At 50.1% G+C, this 22,040-nt stretch overlaps 1 protein-coding gene across 2 annotated transcripts; it reads right to left on the bottom strand.

The window, feature by feature from the left end:
* Positions 1-775: 775 nt before the first annotated feature.
* Positions 776-22,016, bottom strand: ndufa8 (NADH:ubiquinone oxidoreductase subunit A8). Of its 2 annotated transcripts, XM_038782151.1 has the most exons (4): positions 21,696-22,016; positions 17,872-18,037; positions 2,139-2,238; positions 776-1,086 (listed from the first exon to the last, which is right to left on the bottom strand). In XM_038782151.1, the coding sequence occupies exons 1-3, from the start codon at positions 22,001-22,003 to the stop codon at positions 2,185-2,187; spliced, it is 528 nt and encodes a 175-aa protein (XP_038638079.1). In that variant the 5' UTR covers positions 22,004-22,016; the 3' UTR covers positions 776-1,086; positions 2,139-2,184. The 2 variants fall into 2 exon arrangements, with proteins under 2 accessions (XP_038638079.1, XP_038638078.1); XM_038782150.1 differs by lacking the exon at positions 2,139-2,238 and having other exon boundaries at positions 21,696-22,011.
* Between the last annotated feature and the right edge of the window lie 24 nt (positions 22,017-22,040).

Genomic DNA, 22,040 nt, shown 5'->3' with positions numbered 1-22,040 from the left:
AGGTTAGGTGGATTGGCCATGATAAATTGCCCTTAGTGTTGGGTGGGGTTACTGGGTTATGGGGATAAGGTGGAGGTGTTGATCTTGGGTAGGGGGCTCTTTCCAAGAGCCGGTGCAGACTCGATGGGCCGAATGGCCTCCTTCTGAACTGCAAACTCTATGATATCTATTCTCCCCATCTTTGTAACCTTCTCCAATTCTGGACCCTTGAGCAACCCTAATTTTGATTGTTCCACTATTGGTAGCCGTGTCTTCAGCTGCAGAGGCCCTAAGCTCTGGAATTCCGTCCATAATCCTCTCTACCTCTATGAAAACATTGCTCAAAACCTGCTTCTTACTGCATGTTCTAATATCTCCTCATGTTTCCAAAGTGTCAAATTTGGTTGACAATACTAAGTGCCTTGGGACACTTGACTGGGTTAAACTTGCTGTATAAATGCTAGCAGGTTTTGTTGGGTTTATACATGTTGGGGAAGTGGAAAGAGAATCATAGTAAGGAGGTGGTGGTGTAGTCTTATTGTCACTGCACCAGTAATCCAGAGACCCAGGGTATTGCTCTGGCGTCCTGGGTTTGAATCTCACCACAGAATGCGAAATTTGAATTCAATAAAGTTAAAAGTCTAATGATGACCACTGTCGTAAAACCCCACCAGGTTCACTAATATCCTTTAGGGAAGGAAGTCTGCCATCCTTACCTGGTCTGGCCTACATGTGACTCCAGATTCTGAAATGGTCAGCAAGCCACTTAAGGCAATAAGGGATGGGCAACAAAAGCTTCAAAGGCATGGTTAAATATTTTTATTTCTCTGAACATTATTTGTATACATCAATGATAAGGATATCAGTGGTACAACCAGCCCCAGGTATTTTTAACACCCACTTGGCTTGCTGCAATCACAAAATTATTTAAATTCTTCAGTCTCTGAATGTGTGGCATTGCTTCATCCTTCACCAGTTCCAGAAGAAGAGTCTGCTGCCATATTTGGCAGGTTGTAACTCCCCTTCAATGACTGGGTTAGGCTCTGGCCTTGGCCTGGAGTGATAGACATTCTCAGGAATTGGCCGATCTGTCTGCACCTTGGTGACCTATAGAATACAAAACAAACAATGAATTGAACCAACGATGAAATACTCTTCTCAAAGATGCACTGCATAATTCATACATCTATGTCACACAAAATAGTGTTCTTTTCCTTACTATAATGAAATGTAGGAAATCACCTATTAGGAAGCATTAACTAATCTTTAACAATATTGCAAAGATCAATAACTGTGAAACCACGTCAAACACAAATTTCCTTTACTGCAACACCCTTACACACCACAATTAATTCTCACACCAGATCAAATCTGAATTAAGATTAGTGACAGCCACATTGCCTGTACTTATCAAACTACACTAACTTGGTCAGTCAAATATCTGTGTTGACAGGGTCACTTGGTCAGTCAAATCTTTGCAGGGCACTGCCTATTGCTAAAGTTTAACCATGCAAGCAATTTTTAAAAAACAGTACTACTTGCACTCATTTTTTTTTGGGATGACCGGAGGCCGTTGAACAATACAGTCCAGCCCTCCTGTCTTCAGCCCTGACAAAAGGTTCATTACAAAGATTAAAGACGCATACCACATTCCCAGAAATGACTGTTTATAATTTAGTTATTGCCATTTGGATCTGCCAGTTCAATTTTTGAACCATTTAATGATTAATACCCAACCCACACGGCAATTTGAGGCTGTAAAGCTCAGTAACTAGCACTGTACTACAGCAAACTGAAAATACTCTATATCCAAGTGGAAGATGTTTGTTTAGAAAACTGACCCAGTCTTGCATTGAAACATGTTAAATCTAGTCATCTGGCACAACATTTTTTCCCGTGGGCCATGAACTGATTGATTTACAACCTAGCGTACAATAGAGGTCATCACATCTTTTATATAACAGACCCAATTTACATCAATACTATTCATTCAATTGTAAAATGCCTTTTATGAGAGTTCTTGCATAGGTTTATAAAGTGCTATCATGGACGCATGCCAAAGTATAGAAAGAACTTCTGAAGCAACACCCCTCCTATTTCAAAGCCAAATAACAAATTTACTGCATCATAGAAAGTCCCTGGAGATTTTGTACACTTACAAGAGCTGCTGGGGAAAATTCATCAATCCATCAAGGTATGTAGATATTAGGGAAACTTCAAACTTAACTCCAGGTTATGAGTGCATGATGACGAGTACTGCTAAAAACAGTATGGAATGGTACAATTTGTCACAACTTGGCCCAAACTTCAGATTTTGATATGTCTGTAAGCTGTATGTTCAAATATACCCATTCCTCAAATACACTCCCATTGAATTGCATGCCTCAGATGCAAGGCCAGAACAAGTGAAAACATTGAATTTCAGAAAGTACAAAAGACTTCAGTACTAAAACTTAGTAACACAGATCATTAGCTAGATTTCACCAAAACATTAGTAGAAAGGAAACGCTTAAAAATACAAATAGTAAAACCATTCTGAAAATGGTTCCTTGTCAAAGCAATGACTGAGCTCTGAAGATTTGCTATAGCTTCTAAAATACAGTTCATTTGATAACCAGTTAAGTGTTTTGCTGTCCAGTCCAAAAAGCAGAGCGGAGGCGAGGGAGGGGGCAGGGAAAAAGCGAGAGGAGGGGGGGGGGGGGGGAAAAAGCGAGAGGAGGGGGGGGGGGGGAGAGAAAAGGCGAGAGGAGGGAGGGGGGGGAGAAAGGCGAGAGGAGGGAGGGGGGGAGAAAGGCGAGAGGAGGGAGGGGGGGGGAGAAAGGCGAGAGGAGGGAGGGGGGGGAGAAAGGCGAGAGGAGGGAGGGGGGGGAGAAAGGCGAGAGGAGGGAGGGGGGGAGAAAGGCGAGAGGAGGGAGGGGGGGGGGAGAAAGGCGAGAGGAGGGAGGGGGGGGGGGAGAAAGGCGAGAGGAGGGAGGGGGGGGAGAAAGGCGAGAGGAGGGGGGAGAAAGGCGAGAGGAGGGGGGAGAAAGGCGAGAGGGGGGGAGAAAGGCGAGAGGAGGGGGGGAGAAAGGCGAGAGGAGGGGGGGAGAAAGGCGAGAGGAGGGGGGAGAAAGGCGAGAGGAGGGGGAGAAAGGCGAGAGGAGGGGGGAGAAAGGCGAGAGGAGGGGGAGAAAGGCGAGAGGAGGGGGAGGAAAGGCGAGAGGAGGGGGGAGAAAGGGCGAGAGAGGAGGGGGGAGAAAGGCGAGGGGAGGGGGAGAGAAAGGCGAGGGGAGGGGGGAGAAAGGCGAGGGGGGAGGGGGGAGAGAGAAAGGCGAGGGGAGGGGGGAGAAAGGCGAGGGGAGGGGGGAAAGGGGGAGAAAGGCGAGGGGAGGGGGGAGAAAGGCGAGGGGAGGGGGGGAGAAAGGCGAGGGGAGGGGGGAGAAAGGCGAGGGGAGGGGGGAGAAAGGCGAGGGGGGGGGGGAGAAAGGCGAGGGGAGGGGGGGAGAAAGGCGAGGGGAGGGGGGAGAAAGGCGAGGGGAGGGGGGAGAAAGGCGAGGGGAGGGGGGAGAGAGGAGAAAGCGAGGGGAGGGGAGAGAAAGCGAGGGGAGGGGAGAGAAAGCGAGGGGAGGGGAGAAAGCGGGGGAGGGAGAAAGGAGGGGAGGGGGAGGGGAAAGCGAGGGGAGGGGGGGAAAGCGAGGGGAGGGGGAGAAAGCGAGGGGGAGGGGGAGAAAGCGAGGGGAGGGGGGGGAGGAAGCGAGGGGAGGGGGAGAAAGCGAGGGGAGGGGGAGAAAGCGAGGGGAGGGGAGAAAGCGAGGGGAGGGGGAGAAAGAGAGGGGAGGGGGAGGAAAGCGAGGGGAGGGGGAGAAAGAGAGGGGAGGGGGAGAAGCGAGGGGAGGGGGAGAAAGCGAGGGGAGGGGGAGAAGGGGGGAGGGGGAGAAAGCGAGGGGGGGGGAGGGAAAGCGAGGGGAGGGGGAGAAAGCGAGGGGAGGGGGGGAGAAAGCAGGGGGGGGGAGAAAGCGAGGGGAGGGGGAGGGGAAAGCGAGGGGAGGGGGAGAAAGCGAGGGGAGGGGGAGAAAGCGAGGGGAGGGGGAGAAAGCGAGGGGAGGGGGAGAAAGCGAGGGGAGGGGGCGAAAGCGAGGGGAGGGGGCGAAAGCGAGGGGAGGGGGCGAAAGCGAGGGGAGGGGGAGAAAGCGAGGGGGGGGGGAGAAAGCGAGGGGGAGGGGGAGAAAGCGAGGGGAGGGGGAGAAAGCGAGGGGAGGGGGAGAAAGCGAGGGGAGGGGGAGAAAGCGAGGGGAGGGGGAGAAAGCGAGGGGAGGGGGAGAAAGCGAGGGGAGGGGGAGAAAGCGAGGGGAGGGGGGAGAAAGCGAGGGGAGGGGGAGAAAGCGAGGGGAGGGGGAGAAAGCGAGGGGAGGGGGAGAAAGCGAGGGGAGGGGAGAAGCGAGGGGAGGGGGAGAAGCGAGGGGAGGGGAGGGAGAAAGCGAGGGGAGGGGGAGAGAAAGCGAGGGGAGGGGGAGAAAGCGAGGGGAGGGGGAGAAAGCGAGGGGAGGGGGAGAAAGCGAGGGGAGGGGGAGAAAGCGAGGGAGGGGGGAGGAAAGCGAGGGGAGGGGGATAGAAAGCGAGGGGAGGGGGAGAAAGCGAGGGGAGGGGAGGAGAAAGCGAGGGGAGGGGGAGAAAGCGAGGGGAGGGGGAGGAAGCGAGGGGAGGGGGAGGAAGCGAGGGGAGGGGGAGAAAGCGAGGGGAGGGGGAGGGGGGGGAGAAAGCGAAGGGGAGGGGGAGAGGAAAGCGAGGGGAGGGGGAGAAAGCGAGGGGAGGGGGAGAAAGCGAGGGGGGGGGGAGAAAGCGAGGGGAGGGGGAGAAAGCGAGGGGAGGGGGAGAAAGCGAGGGGGAGGGGGGAAAGCGAGGGGAGGGGGAGGGAAAGCGAGGGGAGGGGGAGGAAAGCGAGGGAGGGGGAGGAAAGCCGATATGGGAAAGCGAGGGAGGGGGAGAAAGCGAGGGGAGGGGGAGAAAGCGAGGGGAGGGGGAGGAAAGCGAGGGGAGGGGGAGAAAGCGAGGGGAGGGGGAGAAAGCGAGGGGGAGGGGGAGAAAGCGAGGGGAGGGGAGAAAGCGAGGGCGAGGGGGAGGAAAGCGAGGGGAGGGGGAGGGAAAGCGAGGGGAGGGGGAGAAAAGCGAGGGGAGGGGGAGAAAGAGAGGGGAGGGGGAGAAAGAGAGGGAGGGAGGGGGGAGAAAGCGAGGGGAGGGGGAGAAAGAGAGGGAGGGAGGGGGAGAAAGCGATGGGGGGGGGAGAAAGCGAGGGGAGGGGAGAAAGCGAGGGGAGGGGGAGAAAGCGAGGGGGGGGGGAGAAAGCGAGGGGAGGGGGAGAAAGCGAGGGGGAGGGGGAGAAAGCGAGGGGAGGGAAGCGAGGGGGAGGGGGAGAAAGCGAGGGGAGGGGGAGGAAAGCGAGGGGAGGGGAGAAAGCGAGGGGGAGGGGGAGGAAAGCGAGGGGAGGGGAGGAAAGCGAGGGTGAGGGGGAGAAGGAGGGGAGGGGAGAAGGAGAAAGGAGGGGAGGGGGAGGAAACGAGGGCGAGGGGGAGGGGGAAAGCGAGGGGAGGGGGAGGAAAGCGAGGGGAGGGGGAGAAAGCGGGGGGAGGGGGAGAAAGCGAGGGGAGGGGGAGGAAAGAGCGGAGGGGAGGGGGAGGAAAGCGAGGGGAGGGGAGAAGAGAGGGGAGGGGGGAGAAAGGGAGGGGAGGGGGGAGAAAGGCGAGGGGAGGGGGAGAAAGCGAGGGGAGGGGGAGAAAGCGAGGGGAGGGGGAGAAAGCGAGGGGAGGGGGAGAAAGCGAGGGGAGGGGGAGAAAGCGAGGGGAGGGGAGGGGAGGAAAGCGAGGGGAGGGGGAGAAAGCGAGGGGAGGGGGAGGAAGCGAGGGGAAGGGGGAGAAAGCGAGGGGAGGGGGAGAAAGCGAGGGGAGGGGGAGAAAGCGAGGGGAGGGGGAGAAAGCGAGGGGAGGGGGAGAAGCGAGGGGAGGGGGGGGAGAAAGGAGGGGAGGGGGAGAAAGCGAGGGGAGGGGGAGGGAGAGCGAAAGCGGGGGAGGGGGAGGAAAAGCGGGGGAGGGGGAGAAAGCGAGAGGGGGGGGGAGAAAGCGAGGGGAGGGGGAGAAAGCGAGGGGAGGGGGAGAAAGCGAGGGGAGGGGGAGAAAGGAAAGGAGGGGAGGGAGAAGCGAGGGGAGGGGAGGGAAAGCGAGGGGAGGGGAGAGAAAGCGAGGGGAGGGGAGAAAGCGAGGGGAGGGGGAGAAAGCGAGGGGAGGGGGAGGAAAGCGAGGGGAGGGGGAGAAGCGGAGGGAGGGGGAGGAAAGCGAGGGGAGGGGGAGGAAAGCGAGGGGAGGGGGAGAAAGCGAGGGGAGGGGGAGAGAAAGCGAGGGGAGGGGGAGGAAGCGAGGGGAGGGGAGAAAGCGAGGGGAGGGGGAGAAAGCGAGGGGAGGGGGGAGAAAGCGAGGGGAGGGGGAGGAAAGCGAGGGGAGGGGGAGAAAGCGAGGGGAGGGGGAGGAAAGCGAGGGGAGGGGGAGAAAGCGAGGGGAGGGGAGAAAGGAGGGGAGGGGGGGAAAGGGAGGGAGGGGGGAGAAAGGGAGAGGAGGGGGGAGGAGAAAGGGAGGAGGGGGGAGAAAGGGAGAGGGGGGGGAGAAAGGGAGAGGAGGGGGGAGAAAGGGAGAGGAGGGGGAGAAAGGGAGAGGGAGGGGGGGAGAAAGGGAGAGGAGGGGGGAGAAAGGGGAGGAGGGGGGAGAAAGGGAGAGGAGGGGGAGAAAGGGAGGAGGGGAGAAAGGGAGAGGAGGGGGAGAAAGGGAGAGGAGGGGGGAGAAAGGGAGGGAGGGGGGAGAGAAAGGGAGAGGAGGGGGAGAAAGGGAGAGGAGGGGGAGAAAGGGAGAGGAGGGGGAGAAAGGGAGAGGAGGGGGGAGAAGGGAGGGAGGGGGAGAAAGGGAGAGGAGGGGGGAGAAAGGGAGAGGAGGGGGGAGAAAGGGAGAGGAGGGGGGAGAAAGGGAGAGGAGGGGGGAGAAAGGGAGAGGAGGGGGGAGAAAGGGAGAGGAGGGGGGAGAAAGGGAGAGGAGGGGGGAGAAAGGGAGAGGAGGGGGGAGAAAGGGAGAGGAGGGGGGAGAAAGGGAGAGGAGGGGGGAGAAAGGGAGAGGAGGGGGGAGAAAGGGAGAGGAGGGGGGAGAAAGGGAGAGGAGGGGGGAGAAAGGGAGAGGAGGGGGGAGAAAGGGAGAGGAGGGGGGAGAAGGGAGAGGAGGGGGGAGAAAGGGAGAGGAGGGGGGAGAAAGGGAGAGGAGGGGGGAGAAAGGGAGAGGAGGGGGGAGAAAGGGAGAGGAGGGGGGAGAAAGGGAGAGGAGGGGGGAGAAAGGGAGAGGAGGGGGGAGAAAGGGAGAGGAGGGGGGAGAAAGGGAGAGGAGGGGGGAGAAAGGGAGAGGAGGGGGGAGAAAGGGAGAGGAGGGGGGAGAAAGGGAGAGGAGGGGGGAGAAAGCGAGGGGAGGGGGGAGAAAGCGAGAGGAGGCGGAAGAAAGCGAGAAGGCAGGGGGAGAAAGCGAGGGGGGGGGGGGGGAAGGTCACCCTTCAACTTTCTCTCTTCAAGAAAAAGAGACACAGCCTGTTTACCTTTCCTCAACATGCTTAACTTCGTAAATTTACAAGGATAAATGCCAGAACTGCAATCTAACTTTTTCCCATGCAATTTTGCTGTGATCTCACATGGCTGGTCCTAGACGGTTCTGTTCAATAAATCTCTCTCCCAGTTCAGTTGCCATCTTGTGCCTAAAAAAGCTGTATATATTTATCAAGTTTCGGGCAGCACGGTGGCTCAGTGGTAGCACTGCAGTCACATGGTGCCGAGGTCCCAGGTTCGATCCCGGCTCTGGGTCACTGTCCGTGTGGAGTTTGCACATTCTCCCCGTGTTTGCGTGGGTTTCACCCCCACAACCCAAAGATGTGCAAGGTAGGTGGATTGAACACATTAACTTGCCCCTTAATTGGAAAAAATGAATTGGGTACTCTAAATGTATTAAAAAAATAAAAGATAAAATATTTATCAAGTTTCATGGGTAAACGCACAGGCAATTTTCGAGCATCTGGAGGGAAGGACAGATCAGGGACAGAAGTTTGACTATACACAAAATAGCAATGCCATCATTACTACCAAATGTAAAGTCGCCATAGTTCCAGATGACCACAAGCTGCTTTCCCCTTTGCGGGGGGGGGGGGGCTGACTGGTGGTGATTTAACCTGAGTATCACCAGAACTCTGGCGAGGGGCAAGTTTAGAAAGCAAGACCTTCATGAATAACCTCAGCTGGTATGGGAATTGAGCCTGCGCTGCTGGCCTCACACTGCATCACAAACCAGCTGTCCAGCCAACTGAGCTGAACCCGTCCAGTTTGTATTACAAATTGAACTTAGTTGTACATCTTAAAATTTAAATCATGCTCAATGTTACTGTAGTCTAACAGGTTAAAAACAACAAATAGTCACAATTCACTAAATACAAGATTAAACATATAAATAGTGAAGCCTAGTGATATGAAATGGAGAAAAACTTTGGCTTGATGCCCAATGTTAGCACAGAATTGTTTTTCTCACAACTATTAACATTGGGTTCAGTTCTCTGAGGAGGAGTGTACTGGCAAATAGTTCCTGAAAATTCCAAAAAATATTTATAGCTGGATGACAGACAAGCCAGCTGAGGAACTCTGAAGTGGTATGTATACGAGTCTGCTAGCAATATGCCACAGGACCCACTGATTTAAAAGAGAATGTATGAAAGAAGCAAAAATCATGCATCAAAAGAACAGAAAATATCTTGATGGGGGGGGGAGAGGAGAGAGAGAGAGAGAAGAAGAGGAGAAAGACAGAAAGAGAGAAAAGTTTCTCATTGCAAGTTAAAAAAAAGTTGCCCCAAAACAAATCCATTCAGGTTAAAAAAAAAGGTTCAGAAATCCATTCAGGTAAAAAGCATCAAGGGCAGCATGGTGGTGCAGTGATTAGCATGGCTCCGAGGACCCGGATTTAATCCCTGCCCCGGGTCACTGTCTATGAGGACTTTGCACATTCTCCCCATCCGTGCATGGATCTCACCCCCACATCCCCACACAAAGGTGTGCAGGTTGAGATTGGCCATGCCAAATTGTCCTTTGTCCCTTAATTGGACAAAAATTGGGTACTCTAAATTTTTTTTTATAAAGGGTCAATAATCAATGCAAATTACTACTTGGTGGTAGATATATAATATCAGGGATTAAACCTTGCACTGACCCAGTGGCTGGATTCATCACTTGTATCATTATATACAACACATCTTTATTTTCATGTAATCTACGAGTTTGGAACAAGTGTCTTCCATATCACCTTAAAATGGTACAGGACAAGTTTTGTGCTATTTAACACAGCCATAACAGAGTATCTGTCAGTATAGTAAATACCACAAATGTTAACATACTCATGTTTAAAAGAGTAATTTAAAATTCTGACAATTTTACTAACGTGTTTAAAAAATTCAGTGCTTTACCATCACTTGGGCAGTTAAGGGGGCTAAATTACCAGACACCAAATAATCTATCCATGGGTTTAAAATTGACATATAAAAATACTTTAACAGTGTACAGCAAAATTCACTTCCCAAGATATGGTCTTTGAACATCAAATTCTAGTGCAATTGGAATTTAAATATTTGGGATTTAAACACCTCTAGCCTTTCATACATTCAGATGAGAGGATTCAAAAGAAAGAGTAAATTCAACAGCAGCCAGAAGGCTGTGCAGAAACCAGCAATTTGGGGAAAATAAGCTGAATGTGTCAGGAATGGGCAAAGAGCTTAACAACAAAAGTGACAAAGTTGACACCAAGGGTTAAAAGAAAACAGTTAATTTGAAAATTGTTTGAATGTATGAAGCATTCATAATTAATAGCAGATGTGGCATTAAATGGGTTTGATCTAATATCAGATATGGTTGTAGTGACCAAGGGTGTAAACCAAATAATATCCAGGATACTCGATTTGCAGAAGAGTGAGGCAAAGTAGAAAAATGGGGGTGGGAGTATGACTGATACGAAAAGGATGGGATAAAGGCAGTTGAGAGAAAGGATTTGAATTCAGAAAATCAAGATGCCGATTCACATTTGGCAAGAGCCGAGAAACAGTGAGGGTTAGAAATCTCTGCTGGAAATAGTTTATTAGCCTAAACAGTGGTTGCAGTGATGGGTAGTTTAAATCTTGAAAGTAGAGGTGCATGCGACAAGGAGAGTACAGTAATAATGGGGGACTTTGATTCCCATATAGAGTTGGCAAACCAAATTTGCAGTAATAATGTGGAGGATGAGTTAATTGAACATATTAACGGCAGTTTTCTGGATGAATATATCAAGGAACCAACGAGGGAACAGACTATTTCGGATCTCAAACTGTACAATTGGACAGGGTTAAACTAATAACCATACAGTTCAGAAGCCTCAGATGAGGAATGATCACAATCTGCATTTTATATTGAATTTGCAAGCAATTTAGTGAACTCCAATACTAGGTCTTAAATCTGAACAAAGCAAAAGACATGGATGGGTACGAGGGGCACACTGGCAAAGGAAAATTGGGAAGTTAGATGAAAAGAATAGCAGATAAGCAAGTGCAAACATTTAAAAATATTAATTCATAGTTCAAAATAAATATGAATTTTGTTAAGTAATAAATACCACCATGAGGAAGGTGATCCTATCATGGCTATGAAGTTAAAGATAACATTAAAATCAAAGAAGAGGATAAAGCATTGCCAACAAATGGTAAGCCTGAGGACTGGAAGGATTTTAGAATTTAGTAAAGGATTATCGTGAAATTGATGGAGAGAAAATGGAAGACAAATGAACTAAAGAGACATTAAACTAAGTAGTGAAAGCTTCTATGGTATTAAAAATAGATTAGTGAAAGAAAACATGGGTTTCTCAACAGGCAAAATTATGAATGAGAATAAAGAAGTGGCAAGAGATTATTAAACAAACGCCCCTTGTTTTCTGGATAGAAAAGCAAAAATAAATGTCGAAAATAATGGGAAACCATTATTATGGGAATGGGAAACTCTTAAATGAGAGTGAGGATTTTAAAGAAATTAGTACAAGTAAATAAATAGTACTGGAGAAATTAATGGGACTAAAGCTACAAAAAACAGTACAGCATAGGCCCCTCGGCCCTCCAAGCCTGCGCCGATCACGACACTTGTTTAAACTAAAACCTTCTGCACTTCCGGGTCCCATCCTATTCATGTATTTGTCAAGATGCCTCTTACACGTCACTATATAGTATCTGCTTTCACCCACTTCCCCGGCAGCACGTTCCAGGCACTCACCACCCTCTGTTTAAAATACGTGTCTCGCACACGTCCCTTAAACTTTACCCCTTGCACCTTCAAACCCATGACCTTTAGTAATTGACTTTTCCACCCTGGTAAAAAGCATCTGTCCATGCCACTCATGTAAATCTCTATCAGGTCACCCCTCAACCTCTTGTCGTTCCAGTGAAAATAATCTGAGTTTATCCAACCTCTCTTCATAGCTAATACCCTCCAGACCAGGCAGCATCCTGGTAAACCTCTTCTAAATCCTCCACATCATTTTGGTAGTGTGGCGACCATAATTGTATGTAGCCCAAGGTTCTGTACAACTGCAGCATGACTGGCCAATTTTTAGACTCAACGTTCTGACTGATGAAGGCAAGCATGCTGTCTGCCTTCTTGACAACCTTATCCACCTGCGTTGCCATTTTCAGTGATCTATGGACCTGTATGCACATATCTCTCTGCCTGTCAATACCCCTCAGGGTTCTGCCATTTACTGAATAATTCCCACCTGCATTAAACCTGCCAAAATGCGTTACCTCACATTTGTCCGGTTTAAACTCATTTGCATTTCTCCGCCCAAGTCTCCAACTGATCTATATCCTGCTGTATAACTAACAATCCTCATCACTATCCGCAACTCCAACCTTTGTGTCATCCGCAAACTTAATCAGACCAGCTACATCTTCCTCCAAATCATTTATATACACTACGAGCAACAAAGGCCCAAGCACTGATCCCAGCAGAACACTAGTCAGAACCTTCCATTCAGAAAGGCACCCTTCCACCACTACCCTGTCTTCTATGACTGAGCCAGTTCTGTATCCATCTTGCCAGCTCTCCTCTGATCCTGTCTGACATCTCCTTTTGTACCAGTCTGCCACGAGGGACCTTGACAAAGGCTTTACTGAAGTCCATGTAGGCAGCATCCCGTTCCCTTTCTTCCATCACCTACGTCACTTTCTCAAAAATAAACTCGCTCAATTAATGAGACACGATCTCTCCCTTCACAAAACTATGCTGCCCATCGATAATAAGTCCATTTGTTTCCAAATGTGAGTAAATTCTGTCCCTAAGAATCATCTCCAATAATTTCCCTACCACCGACGTAAAGCGGCATATAATTTCCTGGATTATCCCCGTTAGCCTTCTTAAACAAAGGAACACCATTGGCTTTTCTCCGGTCTCTGCGACCTCACCTGTAGTAAATGACGATATAAAGATTTCTGTCAAGGCCCCAGCAATTCCCTCCCTTGCCACCCTCCGTATTCTGGGGTAGATCCCACCAGGCCCTGGGGATTTATCTACCTTAATGCAAGATGCCCAACACCGCCTCCTTTTTGATATCGACATGAGCCAGACTATCTACACACCCATCCCTAGACTCATCATCCACCAGGTCCTTCTCTTTGATGAAGAGTGATGCAAAGTACTCATTTAGTACCTCACCCATTTCCTCTGGCTCCATGCATAGATTCCCTCTTGTCCTGGACTGGGCCCACCCTTTCCCTGGCCACCTCTTTCACTTTAAAAACGTATAAAATGCTTTGAATTCTCCTTAATCCTGTTTGCCAAGAATTTGGCCCTCCTGACTCTTTGGTTCAGTTCCTTCCTACTTTCTTCATATTCTTCAAGGGCTTGGTCTGTTCTCTGCCTTCTAGACCTTACTAATGCTTTTCTTTTTGACTAGGCTCAGAATATCCCCCGTGATCCAAGGTTCCCAAAATTTGCCATACTTATCCTTCATCCTCACAGGAATATGCCAGTCCTGAATTCTCATCAATTGATGTTTAAAAGACTCCCATATGTCAAATGTTGATTTACCCTCAAACAGCCGCCACCAATCTAAATTCCTCAGTTCCTGTCTAATATTGTTGTAATTAGCCTCCCCAAATTTAGCACCTTCACCTGATGACTACTCTTGTCCTTATCCACAAGTACCTTAAAACTTACGGAATCATGGCCACTGTTCCAAAATGCTCCCCTATTGGAACTTTAACCACCTGGCTGGGCTCATTCCTCAACACCAGGTCCAGTACAGCCCCTTCCCTAGTTACACTATTTTAAAAATATATATTTTTATTTAAGGCATTTAATAAAAATAAACAAAGTAATCCAAAATATCAAAAGAACACATCAACCCAATAAACAACCCCTCAGTCTTAGACAAGCCCAGAACTTGTGGACGTGATTCGCACCCCCCCGCCCCCCCCGCACTGACCCCTGAGACACACCACGAGTCACCGGCTGCCATCCTGAAAAAGACCCCTTTATCCCCACTCTCTGCCTTCTACCAGTCAGCTGATCCTCTACCCCGCGCGAACCACCCACATCTATCTATTACCCCCCGCAAGGAACTTGTTCATCCTTGACACCATCATATGGGCCCTATATACCACTTTAAAATGATTACGGCTTAACCTTGCATACGAGGACACATTCACCCTCTGCAAGAACTCAGCCCATATCCAGCACCCAGCTCCCCTTCCCATTTGTGCTTAACATCCTCCACCAGGGCACCCTACCTCTCCATCAGTTCCTTATAAATACCCAACACCTTTCCTTCCCCTAATATGTCCTCCGTCAAGAGCTTGCTTACAGCAGCCCCGGGAAGAACGGCACCTCTCTCCTCACAAAATCCCGATCCTGCAGGTACCTAAACCATTCTCCTTGGGCAACTCATACAATCCCTCCAACTCCTTCAGCCCCACAATTTTTCCCCCTACAAACAAGTCCCTAAAGTACTCGAACCCCTCCTGCTGCCACGCCCCGAACTTCGCATCTAGCCTCGCCGGCACAAACCTATGGTTGTCACACATCAGCACCCACAAGGACATACTCTCCAACACCAATTGCGGCCTACACTCCCCCCACAACTTCAAAGCTGACACCACCACTGGGCTCACGAGCACGTGGCTGGTGAAAACGGCAAAAGCACCAACCACAAAGCCCTCAAACCCGTTCTCCTACACGATGCCGCATCCACCCACCCCCAAACCGATCTCTCCTCCATTGCCCATTTCCTCACCATCGCAATGTTTGCCTCCCAATAATTTATCAAGTTCAGCAATGCCAGCACCACCCCCTCCCCCTGATCCAAAAAAGCCCACATCATTTGCAGGCCTTCTCCACCCATCGAGATCAACCCATTGACTTTCCTAAAAATAAGACTTGGGACAAAGACAGGGAGGTTCTGAAACATAAACAGAAACTTAGGCAGCACCGTAATTTTCACTGCCTGCACCCACCCAGCCAGCAACAAAATCCGCCTTCATCCCCTTCACCAATCGAGTCAAGCTCAATCTATGCAACTGGGCCCAGCTCCATGACACCTGAATACCAAGGTACCTGAAACTTGTCCCCACCACCCTAAACGGCAACTCCACTAATCTCCTCTCCTGCCCTCTGGCATCGATCTGGAACACCTCACACTTTCCCATGTTTAATTTGTATCCCAAAAACTGGTCAAATTCACCCAAGATCTCCATAATCATCCCCCCCCAATGCTGCCCAACGGGTCTGAAATATATGACAAGTCATTCGCAAACAGCGAAACATCATGTTCAGCAGCCCCCCCTAGCCCTCTCCAATTCTTTGACGCCCTAAGTGCCATTGTCAAGGCTAACATCAGAGAGAGCAGACACCACTGCATCGTCCTGTGATAAAGTCCAAAATATCCCAAACTCCCTCAGTTCATCTGCACATTCACTGCCGGCATCTTGCACAGCAATCGGACCTAATCCACAAACCCCTGTTTGAACCTGAACCGTCCTAGTACCTCAAACAGATACACCCACTACACACTGTCAAATGCCTTCTCTGCGTCCATTACCACCACCACCTCAAACCTCCTGCCCATATCATAATCATGGTAAGTAGCCTCTGCACATTCACCCCTGCACACAGTCCTCAATCCGCAATGCAAGCACCTTCGGCAATAACTTGGCATTGACATTCAGTAATGATAGCAGGCGGTACAACCCACACCACACCGGGTCTTTATTATTCTTTAAGATCAGGGAGATTGATGCCTGCGATAGAGTAGGGGGAGTTCCCACTCTCCCTCACCTTGTTATAGGTCCTCACCAGAGGTGGCCCCAGCTCCGCCCCATACTTTTTATACAACTCAACTGAAGCCCATTCGGCTCCAGGGCCTTCCCCGCCTGCATTGTCCCCATGCCATCCACCACCTCCCTCAACAATCGGGGCCCCCGGACCCTGAACCCACCCCTCTTCGCCCTTAGAGAACTCCAACCCCTCCAGGAACCGTCCCATCCCCTCTTCCCCCATCGGTGGCTCCGACTCCACCTCCTATAAAAGGCCTCAAATACCCCATTCACCCCCTCCACGTCCATTACCACCATAACCCCCCTTGTCTCTCACTCTACAGATCTCCCAAGCGACTTGCTTCCTCAATTGGCCAGCATCCCAAGCCTTCTCCATGTTCTCGTAAACTGGCCCCCGCAAATGCCCACCCCCTTCCCCCGTAGACAATAACCCAAACTCCATCAGGAGTCTCTGTCTCTCCTTCAGCAACCCTGCCTCCGGCTCTACTGAATACCTCGTATCCACCATCAAGATCTTCTCAACCAGTTTTGCCCTCTCCTCCTGCTCCATCCTCCTATGTGTGCCCAAATCAAAATATAACTCCCCTCTAACTACAGCCTGAGTGCCTCTCACATGTGGCGGCTGTGACCGCCCACGTGTCGTTCACGTAGCCCCGAATAGCAGCCCCATTTGCATTCCATGGACCCCCTCAGCTCCCTAGCCACTGCCAACACTGACTCAATCACACTTCGGTCCAGGACAATATTAAATTCTACCCCTATAATCAATCGGTGCATGTGTCTATGTCTGGAATGTTTCCCAACACCCGCCTCATAAAATCCACATCATCCCAATTTGGGGCATAAACACTTACCAAGACCACCGACATCCCTTCCAATTTCCCACTAACCACCACATATCGACCACCGGATCTGCCACAGTTCTCCCCAGCTCAAACACCACCCATGTGTTAATCAACACTTCACTCGTCTTCATATCCAGCCCCGAGTGAAACACATATCCCACCCATCCCTTCCTCAGCCTCATCTGATCACAAAGCTTTAGGTGTGTCTGCTGTGAAAACACCATGTCCGCCTTAAAGTTCCTCAAATGCGTGAAGACGCGTGACTGTTTAACCAGCTCATTCAGCCCTCACTTTTCTCGTGACTAGCCTAGTCAGGGGGATCCCCACCCCCTTACCCCGCCGATCAGCCATACTCCTTTTTGAGCCAGCCCCCGGACTGCATTACGCACTCCACCGAGCCTGCCATCGGATGTCCGCCGCCATCTCTCCCTTCCCAACTGTGCCACATCAACTGCACCCATGTCAGCAACCACCCCCCCCATCACTCCCAAAGAATCAACCCCATCTACACCCCCGCCTCCCCCCACACATTCCTCCTGCCGACCACCCCGCCCCAGCTTTACTTCTGTTAACTAGCCAGCCCAGCTGGCACGGTGGCCCCAAACAAAGGCCTCCAGCTCTCCCCACCCACCAACAAACAAAGAACAAAAAGCACACTCACTATCACCGCTCCCCCATCGAAACCAACAGTAAAATAACCCCTACACTTAACCATTGGCAACAATTTCTCTCCAAAGCTCAGAGACCTTATACTCCTCCCAGTCCATGGTCCCTTAAAGCCAACGTGGCAAGTCAAACTAAAGCTCCTGCATCTGATGAGTCACCCACAAGCGGACAGGGTACAAAACTCCAAATTTCACCCCCTTCTTGAAGAGGACAGGCTTTATCCTGTCAAACACTACCCTCTTTGCCAACTCCACACCCAGGTCTTGGCAAACTCACTCCCTTCCCAGGTGCCCTCCTGGCCTGTCTCACCCATTTCAGGATCTTTTCTTTGTCCAAGGAACGATGCAGCTGTAAAACCATCGTCCTCGGCTGCTCCAGCACCTGTGGCCTTCTTCTCAGTGCCCTGTGCACCCATCTACCCCAAGGGGTCGGTTAAAGACCCCCTCCCCCATCAACTGCTCCAACATCCCTGCCACATTCTTGGCGCTCCATTTAATGCCCTCAGGTATCCTGACGATCCTCAAGATCTGTCTCCTGGAGTGATTCTCCAGGTCCTCCAATTTCTCTCATCATCTTCTGGCTGTCCAAAACCATCCCCAACTCCATCTCAACAAGGCCATCCGCTCTTTGTGAACCCCCCCCCCCAACCCCTGCTTCTTCCACTTTCTGAATCACCAGGCCCTGAGCCCCACAGTGCGGTGGAATCGGAGTCATTAAATGTTTTCAAGAGATAGATATATTTTGGATTAAAAAACAGGTTAAAGGGATATGGACAACAGGTGGGGAGGTGGATTTGAGACCAGAAAGGGATTAGCCATGATCTGATTGAATGGCGGAGCAGGCTCGAAGGGCTAAAGTGGCAACTTCTGCTCCGAATTCCTATGTTCCAATACAAGGAACTTTAAAACTCAAGTTCATCTTTCTACCATTGTCCTCACAATAAAGAGGAAAACTCCAACTGTCCGTAATTCTCAGTTTTAGGTAAAGTTAAAATAATTAACCTTACCTTTGAGAGTTCTCCTAGGTCTGGTCGAACCCAGCCCAGTTTGTCCAGCACACAGTTATCAAAAGCATCTTGTTGCTTGCGGCATCGACGGAACTCTTGCAGATTGCTATAATCAAGGCATGTCCAGTACTCTGTGAAGGGCTCGCTGCAGTGGGTTTTTACCTTCCTACACAAGAAAAACATTTTGAAAATGAGCAATTCTGTTTCCAATGAAAATAAGTCAACATTAAGACAGTTCCAGAAGATTACTTCAACATTAAATCAAAGTAACACGTGATGTTATGGACAGCAAGAAACAACTGGAAGATAGCAAGATATTAAACTTTCCATCATAAAGGTTCAAATAATTCTCACATGCCTCGTACAGCATTAAAATGTTTGTCAATTGAGACATTCTTATAGCGTGATATGGATTCACCTTCACTTTGTCCCAAGCGCCAATTAACATTGTCAAAAGCTGAAAAATGAAACAAATACTACTCAACCATGAAAATGTTACATTTGGGAGGTACATGCAGCAGTTATATAATCCCACTGATTGGTCATTGAACATTTTTTCCTTTAACCTGCCTCACGTAGAAGAAAGTCTCAGGAAAAACAATCCAAAATATTCACTATGGCAAACTGAGCGGAATATTAAGTTAGCTACTGGTCTCTCACCTCTGAGACCTGGTTGGAATCCAGTCCTATTTAGTGAAATGAAAGTTCCTGTCTTCTAGCTCTAAGAGCTATAACTGAAATGAGTTTGGCTAAACTCAACCCACACGGAGCACAAAATTGCCACTAATTGCCAATCTCACAGAGGCCACAGGATAGCTGTAGTGGAAAATAGAAAAATATCACTGCTGCAGCAAAAGCTGCTGTTCTGAAGCACACTAAGCGGCACAGCTGAGGGGCTTTATTCAACAGTGATGAGGTGGAAACACAGCTAGCAACGTCAGCATTTATTGCCACCTTGTCAAGGACAATTAGGATGGGCAATGAGCCATCTTCTTCAACCCTGCACTCCATGTGCTCCAGGTGCATCCACAGTGCTGTTAGGAAGATTTTGATCCAGTGACAGTGAAGTACTGATGCAGTTCCAAGTCAAGATGGTATGTGACTTGAAGGGAAACATGCAGGTGGGTGATGTTCCAATGTACCTCCTGCCCTGGTGGATGGCCTTCCAATGTATCTCCTGCCCTGGTGAATGGTCTTCCAATGTATCTTCTGCCGTGGTATTGCTATGTGGGAGAAGTTGCCAGTTTAGATCATGTAAAGAAGCATTGTCACAACTCGTCAGGCATTTTCTGGATGGTACGCAGCTGCCACCATGAGTTGGTGGAAGGAGCAAAAGTCCAAGTTGGCGGATGGAGTGCTAATTATGCTCGCTACTTTGTCTTGAATGGTGTTGAGCTGGAGTGTTGGAGCTAAACTGCACTCTTACAGGGAACTGTCATATTCCTGACAGCTGTCCTGCAAATATGGACAGGCCTGGGAGAGGCAGGTGGCAAGTTATTTTTGTTTTTTAAATTTAATTTACAGGATTATGGGTGTCACTGGCTAGGCCAGCATTTATGGTCCTTCCCTAGTTACATAAAAAATAGAAGCAGGAGCCCATTCAAGCCTGCTCCGCCATTCATTATGAACATGGCTGATCATCAAGTTCAATATCCTGATCCCGCCTCCCCCCATATCCCTTTAGCCCCAAGAGCTATATCTAATTCCTTCTTGAACATTTTGGCCTTGACTACTATCTGTGATAACGAATTCTACAGATTCACCACTGTGGGTGAAGAAATTTCTCCTCACCACAGTCCTAAACTGTTTACCCCTTATCCTCAAACTATCCTCGCCCACCTTCGGGAACATTCTTTCTGAATCCACCCTGTTTAATCCTGTTAGAACTTTGTTCGTTTCGGACATCCCCTTTCACTCTTCTAAACTTCCATGAAAATTGTCCTAACTGATTTAGACTCTCCTCATATGACAGTCCCACCACCCCAGGAACCAGCCTGGTAAACCTTCGCTGCACTCCCTCCATAGCAAGAACATTCTTCCTCAGATAAGGTCACCAAAACTGCACGCAATACTCCAGGTGTGGCCTCACCAATGCCCTATACAATTGCTGAAAAACATCGCCATTCCTATACATGGGCGGCATGGTAGCAGTGGTTAGCACTGTTGCTTCACAGTTCCAGGTACCTGGGTTTGATTGCCGGTTTGTGTCAGTGTGTGGGGTGTGGGTAGATTTCCTCCAGGTGCTCAGGTTTTCTTCCAAAAGCCCCGAAAGAAGTGCTTGTCAGGTAAATTGCATATTGAATTCTCCCTCAATATACCCAAACAGGCAATGTGGTGGCAACTAGGAGATTTTCACAGTAACTTCATTGCAGTGTTAATGTAAACCTATTTGTGACACTAATAAAGATTACTCAAATCCTCTCGTTGTGGAGGCCATTTGCCTGCTATACCTGCACACTTACTTTCAGCGTCTAAAGCACAAGGGCATCAAGATCTCACTGAGTACCCAGCTCTCAATTTACACCATTCAAATAATAATCTGCATTTTTTGCTACCAAGTGGAGAATCTCACATTTATCCATATTATACTGCATCAGTTATATACATGCCCACTCATTCTGCAGGGGCTGTTTAGCTCACTGGGCTAAATCGCTGGCTTTGAAAGCAGACCAGGGCAAGCCAGCAGCACGGTTCGATTCCCGTAACAGCCTCCCGAACAGGTGCCGGAATGTGGCGACTAGGGGCTTTTCACAGTAACTTCATTTGAAGCCTACTCGTGACAATAAGTGATTTTCATTTTCATTTCATTTTTCAACTTGCCCAAATCCCACTGAAACATCTCTGCATCCTCCTCACAGCTCACCCTCCCACCCAATCTGTAAATTTGGAGATAATACATTTAGTTCCCTCCTCCAAATCATTAACATATGTGAACAGTTGAGGTCCCTTGAGAAGGTGCTGGCAAGCCATCATCTTGAACCACTGCAGTCGGGATAGTGAGTGACTCAGAGGAGAAACTCCAGGTGGTGGTGTGCCCAGGTATCAATTCCACTTGCCCTTCTAGATGGTAGCAGTCATGGGTTTGAGGGTGGGGTCTGAGGAACATTGCTCAGTTCATCTTGTAGATGGCACACACGGCTGCCAGCGTTCATCAGTGGAGGGATTGAATGTTTGTGGAAGGGGTGTGAATCAAGCAGGTAGCTTTGTCTTGGATGGGATTGATCTTTGAGTGTTGTTGGAGGTGAACTCACAAATATACACCCCAGTATTAACATCCCAGGCATTATGCCTTTTTGAGACGTAGCAGAGTAAATAAGATGGCAAATGGAGCCCAAACAAATTACCAAATAAAATTGAATAATAGCTAATGACATGGACTTCATCAGAACATCTGACAAATTGGGATTTTCATCCAGCAACGTTTCCATGTGGCATGGAACTATCCTTAACATTTAGCCCATTTACCAATTCACGGTAAACTCAAAATTGATGATGCAGTTTTGAAAATGTTAGCAAAGGCATTCAATGATTCGATTTATATTCTCTTCTCGTCTTTATTAAACAGCTCCGCATGAAAGCCAACTTCCCCAACCAACGGTGGGGTTGGCTCCCACTTCGATGGCGGCTGAAATCCATCCAGCCCGAGGCTTTGCGGCCTTCACCGCGACGCGGGCGGACGAAGGGGGCGGTGAAGGAGCCGGCTGCGAGCCCCTGGCTGTGGGTGGGAGGGGAGGGGGGGGGGGGGGGGGGGTGGGAGGGGAAGGGGGGGGGGGGTGGGAGGGGAAGGGGGGGGGGGGGTTTTGCCCTGGGGAGGCGGCCAGTACCTGAAGAAGTCCAGCGCGCACTCGTTGACCTTCCTCCCCTCCTGCAGACATTTCCGCGGGTCCTTCTCCTCCCAGCGGCACAGCATGAACTCCTTGTTGGGCTTGTCGCACTGCGAGCCGTAGTGGTGGGCGGCCGCCTTCAGCACCGCCGACGACACGTTCACCTCTTGCACATTTAGCTCCTTTAGCTCGGGCAGCTCGGTGGTGGCCATGTTTTCCCCCCGGCTCACAGCCAACAGGGGGAAACAAAGCTGCGGCCGCGGCGCCCCAGGCCCAAACCACGAGAGGAAGGTCACAGCGACGCGCATGCGCCGCGCCGCGCAACCTAACCTGACAGCTCGAGGA

The sequence above is a fragment of the Scyliorhinus canicula genome, chromosome 21 (genome assembly GCF_902713615.1).
Source record: "Scyliorhinus canicula chromosome 21, sScyCan1.1, whole genome shotgun sequence".
In the NCBI taxonomy this organism is placed as follows: domain Eukaryota; kingdom Metazoa; phylum Chordata; class Chondrichthyes; order Carcharhiniformes; family Scyliorhinidae; genus Scyliorhinus; species Scyliorhinus canicula.
Note: the sequence above shows the minus strand (reverse complement) of the source record. Positions and strands in the feature narration are given on the sequence as shown.